The sequence below is a fragment of the Lampris incognitus genome, chromosome 13 (genome assembly GCF_029633865.1).
Source record: "Lampris incognitus isolate fLamInc1 chromosome 13, fLamInc1.hap2, whole genome shotgun sequence".
Classification (NCBI taxonomy): domain Eukaryota; kingdom Metazoa; phylum Chordata; class Actinopteri; order Lampriformes; family Lampridae; genus Lampris; species Lampris incognitus.
In genome coordinates, this window is record NC_079223.1 from 26923822 (window position 1) to 26945310 (window position 21489).

General features: G+C 43.9%; 1 protein-coding gene across 6 annotated transcripts in view; it reads left to right on the forward strand.

Annotated features, from left to right (window-relative positions):
• Window positions 1-21489, forward strand: part of LOC130122616 (cullin-9) — a 268978-nt gene that overhangs the window by 236178 nt on the left and 11311 nt on the right. For 4 of the 6 annotated variants that reach the window (XR_008811248.1, XM_056291554.1, XM_056291555.1 and 1 more), the window contains 5 exons: window positions 3420-3584; window positions 14724-14887; window positions 15719-15812; window positions 16210-16284; window positions 16847-16957. Coding sequence is in view for 5 of the 6 variants with exons in the window: in XM_056291554.1 (XP_056147529.1) it covers window positions 3420-3584; window positions 14724-14887; window positions 15719-15812; window positions 16210-16284; window positions 16847-16957 (609 nt within the window). In the remaining variant the exon portion in view is untranslated. Of the gene's footprint in view, window positions 1-3419; window positions 3585-14723; window positions 14888-15718; window positions 15813-16209; window positions 16285-16846; window positions 16958-21489 lie in introns of those variants that run through there. The other 2 variants (XM_056291556.1, XM_056291559.1) reach the window with 2 other exon arrangements.

Sequence of the window (21489 nt, forward strand, 5' to 3'; positions counted from 1 at the left end):
AGCTCTCCTCCATAGCTGTTTAGTTAGCCTTCATCACCTCCATTTGGTCACTAAGTTGGTTCGCATTAGCCTCAAGCGAAACCAAACAATGTCCGTAGTCTGTGATCGTTAACTGGAAGAAGTCCAGTTTCGCTTCTAGTGGTCCTGCTGGCGATTTAAATTCCGTGGAGAGGGCTTTTTTATGCTCCTCAAGTAGCTTAGTTAGGGCAGCCATGTTCTCCTCGGTGGTGACGGGGTTGTCATCTTTCTTTTTGGTCGTTCCCGATGTCATTTCAAAGCTGTTTTAGCAAGAAATGCATATTGCCAAAGGAATTGTCGAATTTCACATTGGTGAGTGCAGAAATGAGGCTTTGAAATTAAGTTGTGTGTAAATTGTAGCAGGAGCTTGAGGAACACATGTCTACTCCATCCGTCACCCGGAAGTCCCACCACCACCCCCGCACATTTATTTTTTTAAGTAAAATTTTCATATTGTAGTGGACACTTAATGGACTTATGGACATAATTCACCATAGCCTGTTCTCATATTAAGTTGACGTGCTCAATTTAAGGTATGTGTGTAGTCAAAGAGAGAAGTTGTTACTCTCTGTTTTCTCTCAATTTACACACTGGTGACCCCGACGTTTGTTTGCTGGATCTTTCCAGAGACAGCTCTTCACGAACATGACGACTAATGCAATTTCTTTCAAGCTTGCCAGAGTTCTGGGAGTCATCAGCCTCGGCTTGGTTCACCCAGACAGAAGCAATTTGCATTGCAGGAAATCACTGCAGATGCCGCAAAATACGATTATGTGGTGTCAGCCCTTGGGAATTCAGCAGCAACAGAGTGGTGAGCCTCCTCAAAAATCCTCTGCAGCAGGATAAATACAAGACACTCAAGGCTCACCTGTTGAAATTTTTTTAACTTTCTGATGCTGAGCGGGCCGGCTCTTCTCTCTACAAGGTGTTGGTGATAGTAAGCCATCTGAACTCATGGACAGAATGTTGGATCTCCTGGGAGAGCACGAGCCTGACTTCCTCTTTGTCCAGCTGTTTTTGCGACAGTTGGCTTCTCAGGTATGGGCTGCTTTGGCCAACACTGCCATCACTGACAGCTCCTCAACGGCGGTGGGACCACAGCTTGTTTTTACCACACCAAGTTTGGACACAGGTTCAAGCGGTGCCAAACTCCATGCAGTTTTCAGTGTGGTGGGAAGCGCTGTGTTTTGGCAGACAGTGGTTTGGTTGGAAACTTGTCACGGCAAAAGTGGCTGGCCCCCTCCTCCGCATGGATTTCCTATGTGCCTATGGACTGCTGGTGGATGTCAAACACCACCGCTTGATCGACGCTGTTACTTTCTGTTGGTATGCGTGCACTGTCAGTGGAGCAGACTCAATCCAGACTGTCTGGCATGCTCTCCAACAAAGACAAGTTTCTCGGCTTCTCGCTGAGTTCCTGGTTACGCAGCCCACCTTTTCATCATCCACCGCCAAGCCTAGGCCAACGGCCTATGCTCGGGCTCAGTGCCTCAACCCAGCCAAGCTCACCACCGCCAGGCAGGAGTTTGAGAATATGGAATGCCTCGGCATCATTCAACCCCTCGAATAGCCCGTGGGCTACACCCATCCATATTGTCCTGAAGACTGGCGACAGGTAGCACCCGTGCGGCAATTACCACTGACTCAACAATGCAATGACACTGGACCGCTACCCAGTTCCACACATCCAGGACTTTTCTGCCAACCTGACTGGGAAAGTCATCTTTTCCAAAGTGGACCTCATCCACCCGCTGGATGTCCCCAAAATGGTGGTGATCACCCCGTTTGGACTGTTCGCATTCGTGCGCTTGCCGTTTGGCCTCAAGAATGCTGCGCAGACATTCCAGCGCCTCATGGACTCAGTACTATGGGACTTGCCTTTCATCTCCATCTATCTAGAGGACATCCTCATTGCCAGCACCTCCAAAGCAGAGCACCTGTCTCACCTCCAGACACTTTTTGAGTGGCTCAGCCAGCACGGGCTGATCGTCAACCCAGCCAAATGCCAGTTTGGGCTGTCCATCAGCAACTTCCTCAAACACCGAGTCACCAAAGATGGGGCAGTACCCCTCCCGTCAAAGGTAGACGCCGTTGTGAACTTCCCGTGACCTCTTACGGTGAAGTCAGTGCAGGAGTTCCTCGGCATGAAGAACTTTTCCCACCACTTTATCCCCCGTGCTGCTCAACTCATGCGACCCCTGTACGAGGCCCTGAAAGGCAAGGCCACCAAACACACTGTGAACTGGTCCACAGAGAGGGACAAGGCGGTTGTGGATGTTAAGACTGCTCTGGCTGTTGCTACAATGCTGGTGCACCCGTCACCCAAGGTTCCGATCGCCATTACGATGGACACTTCAGACTATGCAGTTGGTGCAGTGCATGAGCAGTGGGTGAATGGCACTTGGCAGCTGCTCGCTTTCTTTAACCTACAGTTACACCCCAGTGAACGGAAGTACAGCACCTGCGATTGGGAGCTCCTCGCCCTCTATCTCACCATTCAACACTTCCGATCCCTGCTCAAGGCCCAGCAGTTCACAGCGTTTGTGGACCACAAACCACTGATGTTCGCCATGGCCAAGGTGGCTGAGCCATGATCCACCCTCCAGTAGCGACAGCTCTCCTACATCTTGGAGTTCACCACGAACATACAAGATGTTGCTGGGGAAAAAAACTTCGTTGCTGACTGCCTCACCCGGACCATCACGGGGGCTGTCCGCTTGGGACTTGACTACGCCTGTATGGCAGCTGACCAGGCCACCGACCCAGACGTGGGCTTTCAGGATGGATGTCACAGGACTGCAGTTAGAGGACGTGGCTTTGGATGACACTGGTACCACGCTCCTGTACGATGTCTCCACAGGTCAGCCCCGGCCCGTCATTCCCATTGGATGGAGGCAGCATGTTTTCGACGCTGTCCATGGTCTCTCCCACCAGGCAAAAAGCCATCTCAAAGACTGGTGGCGGGCATCCGGGTAGCATAGCAGTGTATTTTGTTGCCTACCAACACAGGGATCGCCAGTTCAAATCCCTACCTAGTTGAGGAGTGGTGTTGACTAGAATCTGCTGGTGTAGTGCATGAGTAGAGGAAATACATGGTTTGGACTTTTACTTTCTGGACCTGGTTTTTACACCTCTGGATAGAATCAGTCCCCCCCCCCCCAGCATTAAAGAAATACTGGCTTCTGTGTGGCAAAAATGCAGTAAATCAAACCATTTTGCTTTTATTTATGACATGTTACTCTTTCGGTATCAAATTTTAGTCTTTGGTAAAATCTTCAACACAATACTCCATTTTAACCTGGTATTGGCCCGATATTCCATACCAGTATTGGTGCATTACCAGTATAAAATTATGCATAGATTTAACTTGTTGTTGATGGTGTGTTCTCTCTGTTCTGCAGTATGAAGGCGCTCTGCTGCGTGGCTATGTGGAGTGCTGCTCCAACCTTACCTGGTGCACAAACCCACAGGGCTGCGACCAGATCCTCTGCAAGGAGAATATGGGCAGCATGGGAACCTGCTCCAAGTGTGGCTGGTCCTCCTGCTTCAGCTGCAACTTCCCTGAGGTCAGAGGTCACACATGCAAATGCCCTTAGATTTTTATCAGACGTTTGGGAGAACAGCAAAGACAAACCTAGGCAGTGAAGTTAAGACAGTGAATGAGTTTATTCTGAACCAGGAACATTACAAATAGGAAAAGAAACAGATGTACCATTACAGCGTGACCGATAACATCTCCAAGTTTCTGGTATCTATTCTTAACCTGTTTGTAGGCAGTAATGAACATCACATTCAGAACACAAGGGATTTTGTGAATAAGGTGAGGGACATCATTAAGAAGGCAGATGAAACAATGGTCTCTTATGATATGTCTTTCTTCACGTGTGTTATTGTTGCTGAAGTAGTGGGGGTAGTCAGTATGAAATAACAGGATGACCCCACCCTTAGTAATAGGACCAACCTTAACACTGACCAAGTGTGTCTGCTGCTGAAGCTGTGTCTTCAGTCCATGTATTTCACATACAGGGGACAGTACTATAGGCAGAAACATGGGTGTGCTATAGGTTCCCCAGTTTCACCATAGTTGCCAACTTGTAAGTGAAGGAAGTGGAAAAGAGCGCTCTGATGTCCTATCCAGGGGCACCACCTAACCATTGATTCAGATATGTGGACAATACCTGGGTTAAAATTAAATCTCACAGGCATCTGGGTAGCATGTCGATCTATTCCATTGCCTACAAACACGGGGATTGCCGGTTCGAATCCCCGTGTTACCTCTGGCTTGGTCAGGTGTCCCTACAGACACAATTGGCTGTGTTTGCGGGTGGGAAGCCAGATGTGGGTATGTGTCCTGGCTGCTGTACTAGTGCCCCCTCTGGTTGGTCGGGGCGCCTGTTTGGGGGTGTGGGGGGGGGGGACTGGGGGAATAGCATGATCCTCCCATGTGCTACATCCCCCTGGTGAAACTCCTCACTGTCAGGTGAAAAGAAGCGGCTGGCGACTCCACATGTATCAGAGGAGGCATGTGGTAGTCTACAGCCCTCCCCAGCTCAGCAGAGGGGGTGGAGCAACAACCAGAACGGCTCGAAAGAGTGGGGTAATTGGCCAGGTACAATTGGGGAGAAAAAAGGGAGGGGAAATCCAAAAAAAAAATAGATTAAATCTCAGGACGTACCTGTGGGACAACCACATCAAGTTCACCAGGGAGGATGTGAAAATGACAGGTTAGTCTTCTTAGACTGTTAAATTGCAATTGGTGATGGGGGACATTTGGTTGTTGATGTGTACCGTAAACCAACATAAACTGATCAGTACTTAAGGTTTGACTCTCAACATCCACTGGAGCACAAACTAGGAGTCATCAGGACACTGTACCACCGAGCTGACAATGTCCCCAACGACACTGGCTAGGGAAGGGGAGAAATTCCACATTCAACAGGCTCTGGTTAATCAGAATCAGAAACAGATTTATTGGCCATGTATAAGTTTGCACACACATGGAATTTGACTCTGGTTTCATGGCTCTCACAGTATACTTAACAGAGAATAACAACACAACAATCTTCAGATATATACACTAGAATTTACTTATACAGGTGAAATAAGCGGTGATGTGCATGCTTGTGATTGTAGTGTGCTGGTTGTTTAACTACAGTGATGTACAGCGAGTCATCGTGGATGTTTAGAAGTAGCACAGTTTGTGGTTTGGTGTGTGTGTGTGTGTTTGTGTGTGTTTTATATATATAAAATCCAGTGAGTCAAGTAAATTCTTTATGAGACAGTACAAGCCTGTTTCAGGCCATATAAGCAATCATCAGCTGTCAATAAAGCTACTCGAGGAAAGGACATACTATTTGGATGGATATATATATAAATATATGCCGTTTTTTTTCCCTCGAAACCGTCAATGGTGTTGTTGTAAGTGCTCAACTAATGAGGAGCGGAATATCAATACTGATAGAGGAAAAAAGTTTAATACATTGCAGTACAGGCCTGTTTCGTGCGTTGCGCACTCATCAGCTGCTAATGTGGTTCAACAAAGAATCATACAGTTTACGTTGCCCAGCATCACGCCCCTAATTTCGGTTGGACAGCAACCAATCAGATGAGGAAACATTTAAACTATAGCAACCAATGGGTTAGGTATATTTGATGCACAGCAACCAATGGAGGGGTAGAAAACATTACAACCGATGGGTTAAGGGGCTGGGGCTTGTTTTGAAAAACATTTAGGGACCAGGGCACTTTTGAAATGGCGTATATTTAAAATATAACAAGGTAATTTATGTGAATCATATAGTGGGGTCGTATTGGGGCACAGTTGGAATGACTGGCAGTTAAAATATTTTTAAAAAAAACCTCTAATAAATGTCATATGTGTATCATCTAAGGGGGGGGGGTAATCAAGACGTTTTACTTATAGTTGCAAAGGAGATATTTTTTTCGGTGTCTACAGCTAGTGGCCAATTCGTTTCAGTTATTCAAGGTGGACATATCAGGTCTGCAAATAATAAAATTCTTTTCTGCCAAGCACAGGTTACATCCTTTACCTCTAACTGAATATGCATTATTCTTTGCAAGGATTTTCCATGAGACAGAATAACTGATATTCTTGTCTACCAATGACCAAATGTGGTGGCTTAAGGCCGTTGCATTTTTTGCATGTTCATTTCTGAAGCTACTCATATGGGGGTTAAACCTAATTTCAAAAAGGCCCTCTGTTAATCCCACGTAAGTGTCCACATTGCAGTTGTCTTCTCTTGTCACCGATGCCTGGTAGATGACTCCCTCTGTTTGGCATTTTCCTTCAAGAGGCTACGATGCCTTAACACAGCATTTGCAGTTGGAGATGTTCGTTTGTGGTGAGGGGTTGTGTGCCTTGGCCATGGTGCTTGTGTTGTGGGATGAAATAACTCATCAGTCGCGGCAGCTGATGAGTGCGCGATGCACGATACAGGCCTGTACTGCAATGTATTAAAAAAATAAGTTTTTCCTGTATCTGTATTGATATTCCACTCCTCATTAGTTGAGCACTTATAACAACACCATTGACAGTTTCGGAAAAAAAAACTATATATACACTACCGTTCAAAAGTTTGGGATCACCCAAACAATTTTGTGTTTTCCATGAAAAGTCACACTTATTCACCACCATATGTTGTGAAATGAATAGAAAATAGAGTCAAGACATTGACAAGGTTAGAAATAATGATTTGTATTTGAAATAAGATTTTTTTTACATCAAACTTTGCTTTCGTCAAAGAATCCTCCATTTGCAGCAATTACAGCATTGCAGACCTTTGGCATTCTAGCTGTTAATTTGTTGAGGTAATCTGGAGAAATTGCACCCCACGCTTCCAGAAGCAGCTCCCACAAGTTGGATTGGTTGGATGGGCACTTCTTTGAGCAGATTGAGTTTCTGGAGCATCACATTTGTGGGGTCAATTAAACGCTCAAAATGGCCAGAAAAAGAGAACTTTCATCTGAAACTCGACAGTCTATTCTTGTTCTTAGAAATGAAGGCTATTCCATGCGAGAAATTGTTAAGAAATTGAAGATTTCCTACACCGGTGTGTACTACTCCCTTCAGAGGACAGCACAAACAGGCTCTAACCAGAGTAGAAAAAGAAGTGGGAGGCCGCGTTGCACAACTGAGCAAGAAGATAAGTACATTAGAGTCTCTAGTTTGAGAAACAGACGCCTCACAGGTCCCCAACTGGCGTCTTCATTAAATAGTACCTGTTAGAGCCTGTTTGTGCTGTCCTCTGAAGGGAGTAGTACACACCGGTGTAGGAAATCTTCAATTTCTTAGCAATTTCTCGCATGGAATAGCCTTCATTTCTAAGAACAAGAATAGACTGTCGAGTTTCAGATGAAAGTTCTCTTTTTCTGGCCATTTTGAGCGTTTAATTGACCCCACAAATGTGATGCTCCAGAAACTCAATCTGCTCAAAGAAGTGCCCATCCAACCAATCCAACTTGTGGGAGCTGCTTCTGGAAGCGTGGGGTGCAATTTCTCCAGATTACCTCAACAAATTAACAGCTAGAATGCCAAAGGTCTGCAATGCTGTAATTGCTGCAAATGGAGGATTCTTTGACGAAAGCAAAGTTTGATGTAAAAAAATCTTATTTCAAATACAAATCATTATTTCTAACCTTGTCAATGTCTTGACTCTATTTTCTATTCATTTCACAACATATGGTGGTGAATAAGTGTGACTTTTCATGGAAAACACGAAATTGTTTGGGTGATCCCAAACTTTTGAACGGTAGTGTATATATATATGTACAAGCCGCTTATCCCAATCAGGGTTGTGGGGATGCTGGAGCCTATCCCAGCAGTTATTGGGCGGCAGGCGAGGAGACACCCTGGACAGACCGCTAGTCCATCACAGGGCCCTATTTCAGCAGCTCAGATATATTCTGTATTTCAAAATTCGATACCTCTCCCAGATCGTAAATCTCCTCACTAGATTTGAGGGTTTTGGTTGGTGTTCAGTATTATTTGTGTTGATAGTCAAATATGTTGATAGTCAGCCCACAGTAAATATGTTGTTTTACTCTAGAGATAATTATTCTTCACAAGAAGCATTGCAATATTTGAGATGACTTAAGGTACGAAACCATGCCAAAATGTGATGTGAACGTATAGTGTGTTGACACTGCTCAACAATATATTTCCATAATTTTCCTAACTTTTCCACAGTTTCTAAGCTTTAGGATTCAGTTTTCCAAATTATTTTTCTATACATCTCCAGATACATACCACCACAGGCTACTGCTAAGCTAGCGCATGGACACATGCATGACACCATCAGTAAACAACAGAACGCTGATGAAGTTTTCATCATTGCTGGGGACTTCGACCAAATGAACCTCAGAAATGTGCTCCTCAGATTCTATCAACATGTCAAATGCACAACTGGGGGAAAAGCACTTTAGTTCATGTCTATACAACATAAAGGACGCCAACATGGCCATACCCCACCCCCACCTTGGACATTCAGACCACCTCTCTTTGTTTCTTGTCCCAGCACACAAAGCCCTTGCTAAGCTGACCAGCAGGACAGTTAAAGTTTGCCTGAGGGAGCCATCTCTCAACTCCAGGACTGTTTGGAACACACAGAATGGAATATATTTGCCCATCAGACAGACCTGGAAGGTTACACTTCATCTGTATTGTCATACATTAACTACTGCATGGACAATGTCACCGTTAGCAGAAGGTTCTGAGTGTACCCAAATGAGAAACCATGGATGAACAGCGAAGTCAAATGGCTGCTCGGGGCAAGAGACACGATTTTATATCAGGCGACACTTCAGCCTACGGCGTTACCAGAATGAACCTTAAGAGAAGTATCAGATCTGCAAAACACAACTACAAACTACGAATGGAGGAGAGCTTCAACAGTAACTCCAACCCATGGAGGATGTGGCAAGGCATCCAGACCATCACAGATTACAAAATGGTAAATAACACACAGCATACACCAGCCAACAACACTACCAACACTGCGGAGGAACTTTTTTTTTTCTTCTGATTTTTCCCTTTTTTTTTCCAAATTTAGTGGCCAATCAATCCCTATTTTTTCTAATTTAGACACCCACCCTCGTACTGCATGCGTTCGCCTACTGCATCTCTCTGGCCGGCAGTCTCGAAGGAGACGCCTCCCCACTTTTGTGACGAGGCGAATCCAGGCCGAACCACTGCTTTTTTCGACACACACAGAGACGCATTCATGTGACGAACACAAGCCGACTCCACCCCCTTCCCGAAGACAGCGTTGCCAATTATTGCTCCTTCATCAAGTCCGGCCATAGTTGGATCTGACGAGACCGGGGTGCGAACCTCAGTCCCCAGTGGGCAACTGCATCGACACAAAGCCGATACTTAGACCGCTACATCACCGCGGACTACTGCAGAGGAACTTAACGTCTTTGCTCGGTTTGACAAAGACAGTAACCAACCCCAGTCACTTTCAAACTGTTGGGAGAGACACAGACCCTTGTTCTACACACTCCAGAGGTGTGGCGGAACAGGGAAAGCAGTGAGACCTGATGGTGTACAAGGGTGTGTACTCCAGGCCTGTGCTGACCAGCTAGCAGAGGTATTCACACACATTTTCAACCTCTCTCTATCCTTATGCACAGTCCCTGCATGCCCCAAATCCAGCACCATCGTGCCTATTCCCAAAATACCTGTGGTAACCTGTCCCAGTGACTATCGGCCAGTCACTTTCACCCCTGTCATTTCAAAATGCATTGAACGACTGGTACTCACCCACATCAAAGACAGTGTCCCAGCTGATCTAGACCAACACCAGTTTTCCTGCCAGGCAAACGGATCGACAGAGGATGCCATCTGTGTGGCTCTAAATACAGCCCTGTCTCACCTGGAAAGATCCAACACCTATGTTAAGATGCTCTTGATTAATTACCGCTCGGTGTTTAACACCATCATACCAAACAACTAGGACTAACTCCCTCCTTAACAAATGGATACTGGACTTCAACATCAACCGCCCCAAGGCTGTAATACCGGGCAGGCACACATCCTTCACCCTCATCCTGAGCACTGGCCTCCCCCAGCGTTGTGTGCTGAGCCCCCTCCTTTATGCACTGTTCATACATGACTGCCAAGCCATCCACAACTCAAACACTATTGTTAAGTTTGCGGATGATACGACAGTCATCAGGCTCATATCAGACAACGATGAAGCGGCATACAGGGAGAAGGTTCAGAACCTGACAACGTGGTGGGCTAACAACAACCTGGTCTTAAACACCAAGGAGATTATCGTGGACTTTAGGACCTTCAAGAGGATCACACACAGTCCTGTTCACATCACCACAGAGGCTGTGGAGAGAGTCCCCAGCTCCAGGTTCCTGGGAATCACCATCACAGAGGACCTCTCTTGAGCTGACAACTCGGCAGTGGTGGGTAAGGCTCAACAATGCCTTTATTTTCTGAGGAGGCTAAGGAGAGCCAACCTCCCCCAAAAGCTGCTTATCAACTTTTATAGGTGTTCCCATCGAGAGCATCTTAACGAACTGTATGACAGCCTGGTACAGCAGCTACACCAAAGCTGACAAAAAAGCCCTCCAGCGTGTTGTGGAAACAGCACAAGACATTGTCTGCATTGAGCTGCCTTCACTATAATATCTTCACAAGTCCGCGGTGGCGTAGCGGTCTAAGCGTCGGATTGGTGTCGATGCAGTTGCCCACTGGGGACTGGGGTTCGCGCCCCGGTCTCGTCAGATCCGACTATGGCCGGACTCGATGAAGCAGCAATCATTGGCAACGCTGTCTTCGGGAGGGGGGCGGAGTCGGCTTGTGTTCGTCATGTGAATGCGTCTCTGTGTGTGTCGGAAAAACAGTGGTTCGGCTTGGATTCGCCTTGTCACGAAAGTGGGGAGGCGCTTTCCTTCGAGACTGCCGGCCGGAGAGATGCAGTTGGCGAACGCATGCAATACGAGGGTGGGGGTTTGAATTAAAATAGGGATCAATTGGCCACTAAATTGGGAGAAAAAAGGGGAAAATCAGAAATAAATTAAAAAAAAATAAAAATAATAATATCTTCACAACACTCGCTGTATGAGGAGGGCTAAGAACATCGTAAAAGATATTACACACCCTGAAAACCATCTGTTTCAGCCCCTCCCATCAGGTAGGTGCTTCAGATCAATCCGTACACACACAAAGAGGCTGAAAAACAGCTTCTTTCTAAAAGCTGTGGCACTAATAAATTCAGTTGTTGAATGAATTCAGAAGTTGTTTAATTCGTTCAAGCGCTCTCATAATTAACAAGAATAAAGAAATGGCTACCAATAAACTAGCTGAAGCAATGGAAGTGCTCAAAAAGTCTCTGAACTTCATGTCAGAGGAGCTAAGTAAGGTGGTGGCAAAACAACAGATCGGCCTAATGGATTTAATTGATGAAGTGCGACAACTGATGGCTGTGATCAGAGAAAAAGACAAGGAAATTGAAGAGCTTGAAAGAAAAGTAGGTTTGGAACAGTACGCAAGGATGGATGACCTCGTGATATCTGGGCTTGAGACAACTCACCGCATATACGCACAGATCACAGCAGGTGACAAACGGGGAGAGGATACGCCAAGAGGTGAATTGTACACACTGGAGCAGCAAGTCATTAAGTTTTTCAATAACAAAGACATTCCTATGGACAGTAACAATATAGCTGCTTGTCACATCATACCCCAAAAACAAAACAACAGGCCAAACTTCATCATTAGATTTGTGAGCAGAAAACATAAAATGAGGCGCTAAAGCATGCAAAAAAAAAAACCTGAAGGGCACAGGGGTATATGTAAATGAGCATCTCACAAAGAGAAATGCTGAAATTGAAAGACAAGCTAGAATCCTGAGAAAGGAAAAACGAATTCAGGACACTTGGACAAGGAATTGTTAGGTAATGATAAGACTGAATGGGACACCAGAACAGGCCAAAGTTATAGCCGTCAGAGACATGAAATAACTTGAACACTATATATGAATAATGATGAATATTATGGTAGAACAGTGGGGAAATATCATAAATTTATTTTAGTAGTGTTGTAACAGGCAATGTTTGTTTGTGAGTGACAAATCTCGTATAAGAAAATGGGTGAATATACAGATTTTAAGTCTTTTGACTTTAGTGATAACAAATTTTATGAGTTAGAACATGACATTGACCCCAAGACCCACTTCGACCAGAACATTATCATTAATTGTGAATATTATTCTGAAAACAAGTTCACGTCCAACGTGGAAATGGAGGGGTTTTGGTGATTAATTTCAACAGTAGGAGTCTCTATAGTAACTTCTCCAAAATTAAAGATTACGGTCAACAGTTTCAGCAAAGGTTTAGTGTAATAGCAATTTCAGAGACTTGATGTAGTGATAATAACGAACTGCAGGCAGGATTAGAGGGCTACAAAATGTTTTGGCAAAACAGGGTCAATAAAAGGGAAGGGGAAGTTGCCTTATTTGTGATGTCTGTTCTTAAATGTAGGGTTATTGATAATATGACAGCTGCTATTGACAATTTGATGGAATGTGTAACCATTAAAATTAAGGTGGGAAGATTCAAAAACATATTAATTTGTTGCATCTATAGAACACCGGGGTTGTTAACGTAGGCCCAAATTTGGCAAAGGAAATTAACCTTCCTACAGATGAAGACAGTAGTTTTGATTTTGATTTTGTATTTGACAACAGAAATTCAATGTTCCTGGGTGGAGTCTGTGAGAGTGATGTGGTAGAAGTGGTGAGAAGAAAGAATAAAAAATCCACTGATGGTTATGCTATTGATATGTCATTAATAAAAGAGGTAATTGATTGTGTCCTTGAACCATTTACTTATATATGTAATAAATATTTTCAAACAGGTGTTTTTCCTGATAAAATACAAATACTAAGGTGGTTCCAATCTATAAAAATGGTGACAAACATCCATCCATTATCTTAACCACTTATCCTGCTCTCAGGGTCGCAGAGATGCTGGAGCCTATTCCAGCAGTCATTGGACGGCAGGCGGGGAGACACCCTGGACAGGCAGGCCATCACAGTGCTGACACATACACACACATTCACAGATTGGGACAATTTAGTACGGCCGAGTCACCTGACCTAACAGCTGCTTCTTATGAAAGCCGGCCGGCTTGGGCTAGATAAACAACTTTTTCTGCTGAGATCATTTGAAGCTGACCTGACTGGACTTACACCTTGTTACAACTCGGTGTTCGAAGCCGGGCAGATGCTGAAGGTCACACGAACTCCTGACCCTAGACCAGGAATGTGGCTTTTTGAGGAGCTGCTGTTTTATAATGACGCCCTTGCGAATACCACCTTTTCCTCTGCCCCAGTAAGGGCTAAGTTTGTTGAGGCTGGCATTACTAAACTGGACCATCTTACAAAAACATCAATGGAAACACTTACTGGTGTCATCAACATCAGGTCCTCCAGTGTGCTAGAGAGGGTTGTGGAGGAAGTCTTGGCAGTCCCTGTTTGGGCCACTAAGAGCATTTGCTGAAAATCGTGCTCTAGCTAACCAATGGAACGGTGACAATGAGTACGTTTTCCCTCCCTGATCGTTGGTCCTGCAGTTGAGGCGTGGTGAGGAGGGGAGTGGACTGCTTCTTTCCCTGAATACACCAGTGCTGGGTAGTTTCAGCTCTTGTGGGAAGAAGCAGTTTTATTACAGCTGTGTGAAGGTACTCGACCTTCACTCTCTGGGTGAAGTCAAGGAGTCGAGGTGGACTGAGGTTTTTGCTTCAAACTGTACCCCTGAAGGCAGGTGGAGGGTCCTGTATAAGCCTCCTGTTGAGAAACAGATGGCTGACCTCCAGTGGAGGATATGGAGCAATAGCCATGAACAGACACAGCGCTCACCAGGATCCAACACTGGGGAGGAATGTCCTTTCTATACACAAAGGGAAACATTAGAGCATTTAGTGGTCTCTTGTCCTTGATTATTGGTCTTATTTTAGAGTACTGCAGGAATGCGTGGAAGCTTAGGGAGAGAAATTCTCTGTCCCCTTGTTTGTTTTTGGGCCTAAATACACAGTAAGAAAAAGACTGCTTATGGTCCTAGTCATTTTTTGTATGGAACTGCTAAGCTAGCGATCTGGAAGACCAGGAAGAATAAGATGTTAGGTCAGGGCTGGACTGATGTGGTGCAGAGTCTGAAGGGTTTGGTGGCAGCTTGTCTGAGGATAGAGCATGCCTTCTACACCCTGACCAGTAATCTGGACTTTTTCAGGGCTCTCTTGGGGTTAACACAGGTTTTATGTTCACTTAGGGAATGGATGAAGGTATGAATATTCACTTGTTCTTAATTTTTAATTTATTATTGTCGTGTGTGTGTGTGTGTGTGTTTGTGTGTGTGTGTGGATGTAGGAGTGTATGAGACGGAAGTTTTTTGTAATTTGATTGAGCCACAGTAATGATGCCTGAGATTTTATTGTTTTTTTGGCTTACCAGTTTATGTTTACATGACAGGAATGGAGGATCTTTATAATGTAATGTAAGTAAGTTATTTTAAAAGTCATAGCCTCTCTGTCTGTCTGTCTATGTATGTCTCTGTGTCTGTCTGTCTGTCTCTCTCTGTCTGTGACTCTCTTTCTCTGTCTGTCTCTCTGTGTCTTTCTCTCTGTATGTCTGTCTCTCTCTGTCCGTCTCCGTGTCTCTGTCTCTCTGCAGGCCCACTATCCAGCCAGCTGTAGTCACATGTCTCAGTGGATGGATGATGGTGGTTACTATGAAGGTATGAGCTCAGAGGCTCAGAGCAAACATCTGGCCAAGCTCATCTCCAAACGCTGCCCCAGCTGCCAGGCTCAGATTGAGAAGAATGAAGGCTGTCTGCAGTACGTAGTCACCCCAGAACCTCTGGACTCGGCGGGTCACAGGAACTCTTCTTCACATCTGTGGAGTTAGCCGGAAAATCAGTATCGTGAAGCAGTTTTACAAACCCGTACAAAGTTCATAGCAAACATTAAGGAATTAGCAAAGGCCAAACAAATGAACCAATCAAATTGATCAGATCTTAAGTGTCTTTCATCCATCCATTCATTCATCCAATCACCCATCCATCTGTCGTCTATTTTTTACATGCATTCATTCATTCATTCATTTAATCAGGGAGTGTCAGTGAGATCCAAATTCCTTTTAAGACCAGAGAATAAAATCGTTTCAAATGACAGATGAGTAAAATCCACCCAATCTGTCAAACTAGACTCAAACAACAGGGGCAAGTTATTATTTTATTCTTTCTGTGATTGTTAGTAGAAGTAGCATGAGGAGGAGAAGGGGTAGTAGCAGATGAACACATCCACAGAAAACGTGTGTGTGTGGGTGGGTGTTTTGTTTGTAACATTTCCACAGTGTGTTTATTCATAGATCAACATTTTGATCGAATAATAATCAGAATCAGGACAGGGTTCATTTTGACTTGAGACATGCTGTATTCAAACTATTAAGCTCCTGAAGGAAGCATAGATGTATGGATAAAAACGTCTCTTTGTAAATAATCTTCCAGACCAAAACATCAAGAATATTGAAAATGATTTGGATAGGTTTGGATTTGTAGTCTGTTAAAAGCTTTTTGACTCTGTTGAGAAGAGATGTTCCAGTGAGTATGATGGTAATATTAACTGTCCCTCTCTCTCCTGTTTGTATGTCTGTCTGTCTATCCTCAGTATGACCTGTGCCAAGTGTAACCACGGTTTCTGTTGGAGGTGTCTTAAACCATGGAAACCAACCCACAAAGACTACTACAACTGCTCAGCGATGGTCTGTTCCCAGTACTGTGAATAAAACTACTGATAATATTTTGAATAAAACTTGATCCAGAAAAAACATCCTGTTATAAGAATCATCTGTCTGGTTTGTGTTCTGTGACTCAAGATCCATTTTGAAAGAAAAATCGGTCACTCGGAGTTCATCTGTTTAGTATTCTGATTGATGATTCTGTTGAATCAAATCATGACCAAAGCATTAAGTTACCGGGTAGCCTTTACATTCATTCATTTATTCATTCATTCATTCATTCATTCATTTGTCTGTCTATTTTCTGTGTTTGTTTATTTCTTCATTCATTCATGTGTTATCAGTTTGTGTCAGTAGCTCTCAGGCTGGTGTCATTTTGAAACCTTGTGTATTTCTACTTTTTTGTGTGTTTTTTCTCCAGGTAAGTAAAGCAGCTCGTCAGGAGAAGAAGTTCCAAGACTACAATGAGAGATGTACCTTCTACAACCAGGCCAAGGTACCTCACTGACAGTAGCTACCACCTTACACACCAGTAACCTACATACAAACCCAGTAACCACACTGGTTGTACTGAAACTGAGCTGCCAGTAGCTACCATTTAAAGTCATGTTGTCAAAGGTGTTTTCTAATGGTCAACACTATTAGTCTGTGGTTGTACTGATCAGTTTCCAGTAACCAACAGTAGAAGTCTGTGGTTATACTGGTCAGCTCCCAGTTACCAAGAGTAGAAGGGCTGTGGTTGTACTGGTCAGCTACCAGTAACCAACAGTAGAAGACTGTGGTTATACTGGTCATCTCCCAGTAACCAACAGTGGAAGGCTGTGGTTGTCCTGGTCAGTTCCCAGTAACCAACAGAAGAAAACTGGTTTTACTGGTCAGCTTCCAGTTGGGAATGTGTGGAACTGTATTAATCTGAAGCAGGGTGGGGCTTTGCAAACCATCCATGTCCACATAAAGGATAATTTTTTTGATAATAGTAATGAAATAATCCTTTCTAATTGAAATCTTCTGAATGGAAAGACTGTTTGCTTGCTGTTAATGCCGTTGTCCCTGTGAAGGACTTCGCCATTAACCTCGAGAACAAAGTGTCCTCCATCAATGAAGCTCTTCAGATGAAGTCTCTGACCTTCGTCATTGATGCCTGCAAAGTCCTCACTCAGGCCCGCAAGGTACGCAACTCACTGATGCCATTTCACTGACAGCAGCCAGCCGGCTCCGTCACACAGACAGTTAAGGCTCAGTGTAGATCTGGTCAGTATCTGGAAATTTGTGTTGTGGGATTGTGGTTCTGGTAATATGGTGATATAACTTAAATGTTATCATTCCCTGGTCTTAAAGGCTGCATTACAGTAAAGTGAGACAATTTTCTGAACTTATAATTGTTTTAAAAAAAAATGTTTCAGCAGAAATAGGGGGAGACATTGGAACAGAAATAAAAATTTGGGCAAAATATTCATTTTTAACTGTGTTAATTCTGCCAATCAAAGACAGAGGTAAACGTTCCCATCTTTGAAGGTCAGATTTAATTCTAGACACCAAAGGAGCGAAATTAGCCGAAAAAGGTGTGGTCAGTTTCCTGGTTAAATTTATCCCCAGATACTTAAAGCCAGAGGGACTCAATTTGAAAGGGATATCAGACTGATTGAGTTGTATTGCCAAAGCATTAATAGGATAGCATTCACTCTTGGAGATATTTACTTTATGGCCCGAAAATGATCCAAATCTCTGAAAACCAGGGAGAATTGCTGGTATAGAGTGGTTTGGATTTGAGACATAGAACAGCAAATCATCAGCATAAAGTGAAAGCGTAAGTTCCATGCCCAAACATGATATCCCAGTGAAAGTGGAAGAAGATCTCAGAAAGATTGATAAGGGCTCGATTGCTAATGCGAATAATAGGGGGGATAAGGGACAGTCCTGATAGGTGCTGCGAGATAAGGTGAAAAAACTGGATTGAATGCCATTGGTGGTGATACTAGCTTGTGGGGACGAATAAAGGAGACGTATCCACGAAATAAATACATTTCCCAGCCCAAATTTACTAATGCAGTAAAAAGGTAATCCCATTCAACCCTGTCGAATGCTTTTTCAGCATCAACTGAGATCACTACTTCAGGGGTTGTTGAAGTTTTAGAATAGATAATATTCAAGAGGGTACGGACACTATAGAACAGCTGGTGCCCCTTTATAAATCTGGTTTGCTCATCTGAGACAACAGTTGGGAGAATATTTTCCAAGCAATGGGCCAAGGCCTTAGCAAGGATATTAGCATCCGCATTTATTAAGGAAAGAGATCTGTATGAGCTGCAGAGATTTGGGTCTCTGTCTTTTTTTAGAAGCAGACTTATGGAGGCTAATTGTCTTAAAGTTGGAGGAAGAGAACCATACTGCAGCAATTCATTATATACAGAATGCAACAGCGGGGCCAGTTTATCTTGAACTCTTTAAAAACATTCAACTGGAAGTCCATCGGGGTCAGGAGTTTTATTATTTTGCATATTATTCATAGCAAGGGTGATTTCCTCTACTGTCAATGGTGATTCATGTTCTTTAACAATAACTGGGTTTATCATGGGGAAATTGAGACTATCTAAGAGAGTGCATTTAAGTGGTGTCAGACGGAGATTCAGATTTATATAAAGAAGAGTAGAAAGCGCAAAATATAGAGTTAATGACGGTGGGCTCCCTATGCAGTGTGCCAAGTGAGTCTTTTATCTGAGGGATCATACGCAAAGCTGCCTGTCGACATAGTTGATGAGCCAGGAGGCAGCTTGCCTTATCACCGTGCTCGGAAGTACACTATATGGAAAAAAGTATTGGGACACACCTCTTAATCATTGAATTCAGATGTTTCATTCAGACCCATTGCCAAAGGGGGCTAAAATCAAGCAGTTAGCCATGCAGTCTGCCTTTACAAACATTTGTGAAAGAATGGGTCGTTCTGAAGAGCTCTGTGAATTCAAGCCTGGTATTGTCATGTGATGCCACCTTTGCAATAAGTCAGTTCATGAAATTTCTTCCCTGCTAGATATTCCATGGTCAACTGTAAGTGGTATTATTGAAAAGTGGAAGTGTTGAGGAACAACAGTAACTCAGCCACGAAGTGGCAGACCACATAAAGTCACACAGGCGGGTCAACGAGTGCTGAGGCGCATTGTGCGTAAAAGTCGCCAACGCTCTGTTGACTCAATAACTGTAGAGTTCCAAACTTCCTCTGGCATTAACATCAGCACAAAAACTGTGCACCAGGAGCTTCATGGAATGGGTTTCCACGGCCAAGCAACTGCATGCAAGCCTTACATCACCAAGCACAATGCCAAGCGTCGGATGGAGTGGTGTAAAGCACGCTGCCACTGGACTCTGGAGTAGTGGAAACGTGTTCTGTGGAGTGACGAATCACGCTTCTCTGTCTGGTAGTCTGATGGATGAGTCTGGGTTTGGCCGATGTTAGGAGAACATTACCTGCCTGACTGCATTGTGCCAACTGTAAAGTTTACTGGAGGAGGGATAATGGTATGGGGTTGTTTTTCAGGGGTTGGGCTAGACCTCTCAGTTCTAGTGAAGGGAAATCTTAATGCTTCAGCATACCAAGACATTTTGGACAATTCCATGCTTCCAACTTTGTGGGAACAGTTTGGGGAGGGCCCTTTTCGGATCCAGTATGACTGTGCCCCAGTGCACAAAGCAAGGTCCATGAAAACATGGTTGGGTGAGTTTGGTATGGAAGAACTTGACTGGCCCACACAGAGCCCTGACCTCAGCCCCATCGAACACCTTTGGGATGAACTAGAACGGAGATTGCAAGCCAGGTCTTCTCATCCAACATCAGTGCCTGACTTCACAAATGCTCTTCTGGATGAATGGGCAAAAATTCCCACAACACACTCCAAAACTTTTGGAAAGTCTTCCCAGAAGAGTGGAGGCTGTTATAGTTGCAAAGGGGGGACCAACTCCATATTAATGCCTATGGATTTAGAATGGGATGTCATAAAAGCTCCTGTAGGTGTAATGGCCAGGTGTCCCAATACTTTTGTCCATATAGTGTATGTGGCGTGAGAGCGTAAAAGAAGGCGCTTTGCATCAGTGGTTGTCATGAGATCAAATTCAGTCTGCAATTCAACACGGCATTTGAATAAACTGGGAGAGGGAGAAGTAGCAAGTTGTTGGTCCAAATAACTAATATTAATAGAGAGCTCTTGCAGTTTGGCTTGACAGGTTTTATTCAAATGTGCAGAGTAGAAGATAATTTGACCCCGAAGGTATGCTTTTAGTGATTCCCACAACAGTGAGCGAGAAACTGGTTCCATCTCGTTTTGATTAGTAGCAATAAACTGATCAATTGCAGCTGCTATGAATTTATTGAATCTGTCATCTGAGAGAAGCAAAGTATTGAACCTCCATGAAACTGAGTACTGAGGTTGTGAGGAGAACTGGATATCTAAAGAGGGGCATTATCAGAAATAACAATGGTAATTAACAGTCAACACTTTGGAGATTAGTTTGGCATCAATGAAAAAATAATCAATACGAGAGAAAGACTGATGCATCTGTGGGAAAAAAAAGAATATTTCTTGGTGTGGAAGTTTTAGAATCTGCAAGGATCAATGCAACCATTCTTAGACATGAAATCAGAAACTGTCCTCTACATTAAGGATGGGGTCAGGGTTTGTGTGTTAGAGCGGTTGAGATTGAGCTCAGTTAATGTCCCCTCCGAATATAAGCAGGTTATTATTCAATGATGGGAGACGCTCAAACAGCTTATTCATAAAGCGTGGGTCGTTGAAATTTGGGGCATAAATATTAACTAATAGGATGGGAATATGAGACAGTGTGCCTGAAATTATTAAATATCTGTCATTTCTATCAGATATAACTTTGGAAGCTGAAAACTGAATTGACTTACCAACTAAAATGGCCACCCCTCTGGCTTTAGAGTTGAAATTTTAGTAAAACACCTCAGAGACCCAGGGGCATTTTAATCTGACCTGGTCCTTGGTTCGCATATGGGTTTCCTGCAGAAATACTAGATCAGCTTTAAGTCATTTTAAATGAGTAAATATTCTCGATCTCTTAATTGGGCTCTCCATGCCTTTAATATTCCAGCTCACAAACCCCACAGAAGAGCCACTATGAGGGATTCCTGAATTACTAATATTAGTGGCCATATATTTAGTATTTAGATATAAGAGGAAAAAGAATGTGGGGCCCCACCCACGCCCCTCTAGAAAGGGTAAAAGAACTACTACTACTACTTTCGGCTGCTCCCGTTAGGGGTCGCCACAGCGGATCATCCGTTTCCATTTCTTCCTGTCTTCTGCGTCTTCCTCTGTCACACCAGCCACCTGCATGTCTTCCCTCACCACATCCATAAACCTCCTCTTTGGCAAAAGAAGGGTAAAAGAAGAAAAGATTAAAAATAAAGAAAAACACAGCAAGACAAACAAGCACAGAAAAAACGAGCACTAACATCTAACAGACAGATCAGCTCAAACACCAAACTGCCCCACCCCCTCCCACCACAGCACTTACCATGCCCCCCTCCACAAATGGTGGAGAACCCAGTGCTAACTCCACAAGGAGTCAAATCCCTAACAGATATGCTTACAGGTATTGACCTGTCAGTGATTAAGGTTTGGGCTCCTGCAAAACCTAGTAATAATAAACAGCAAGGCACCAAGTAAAAAATTCACACAAAAGTAAA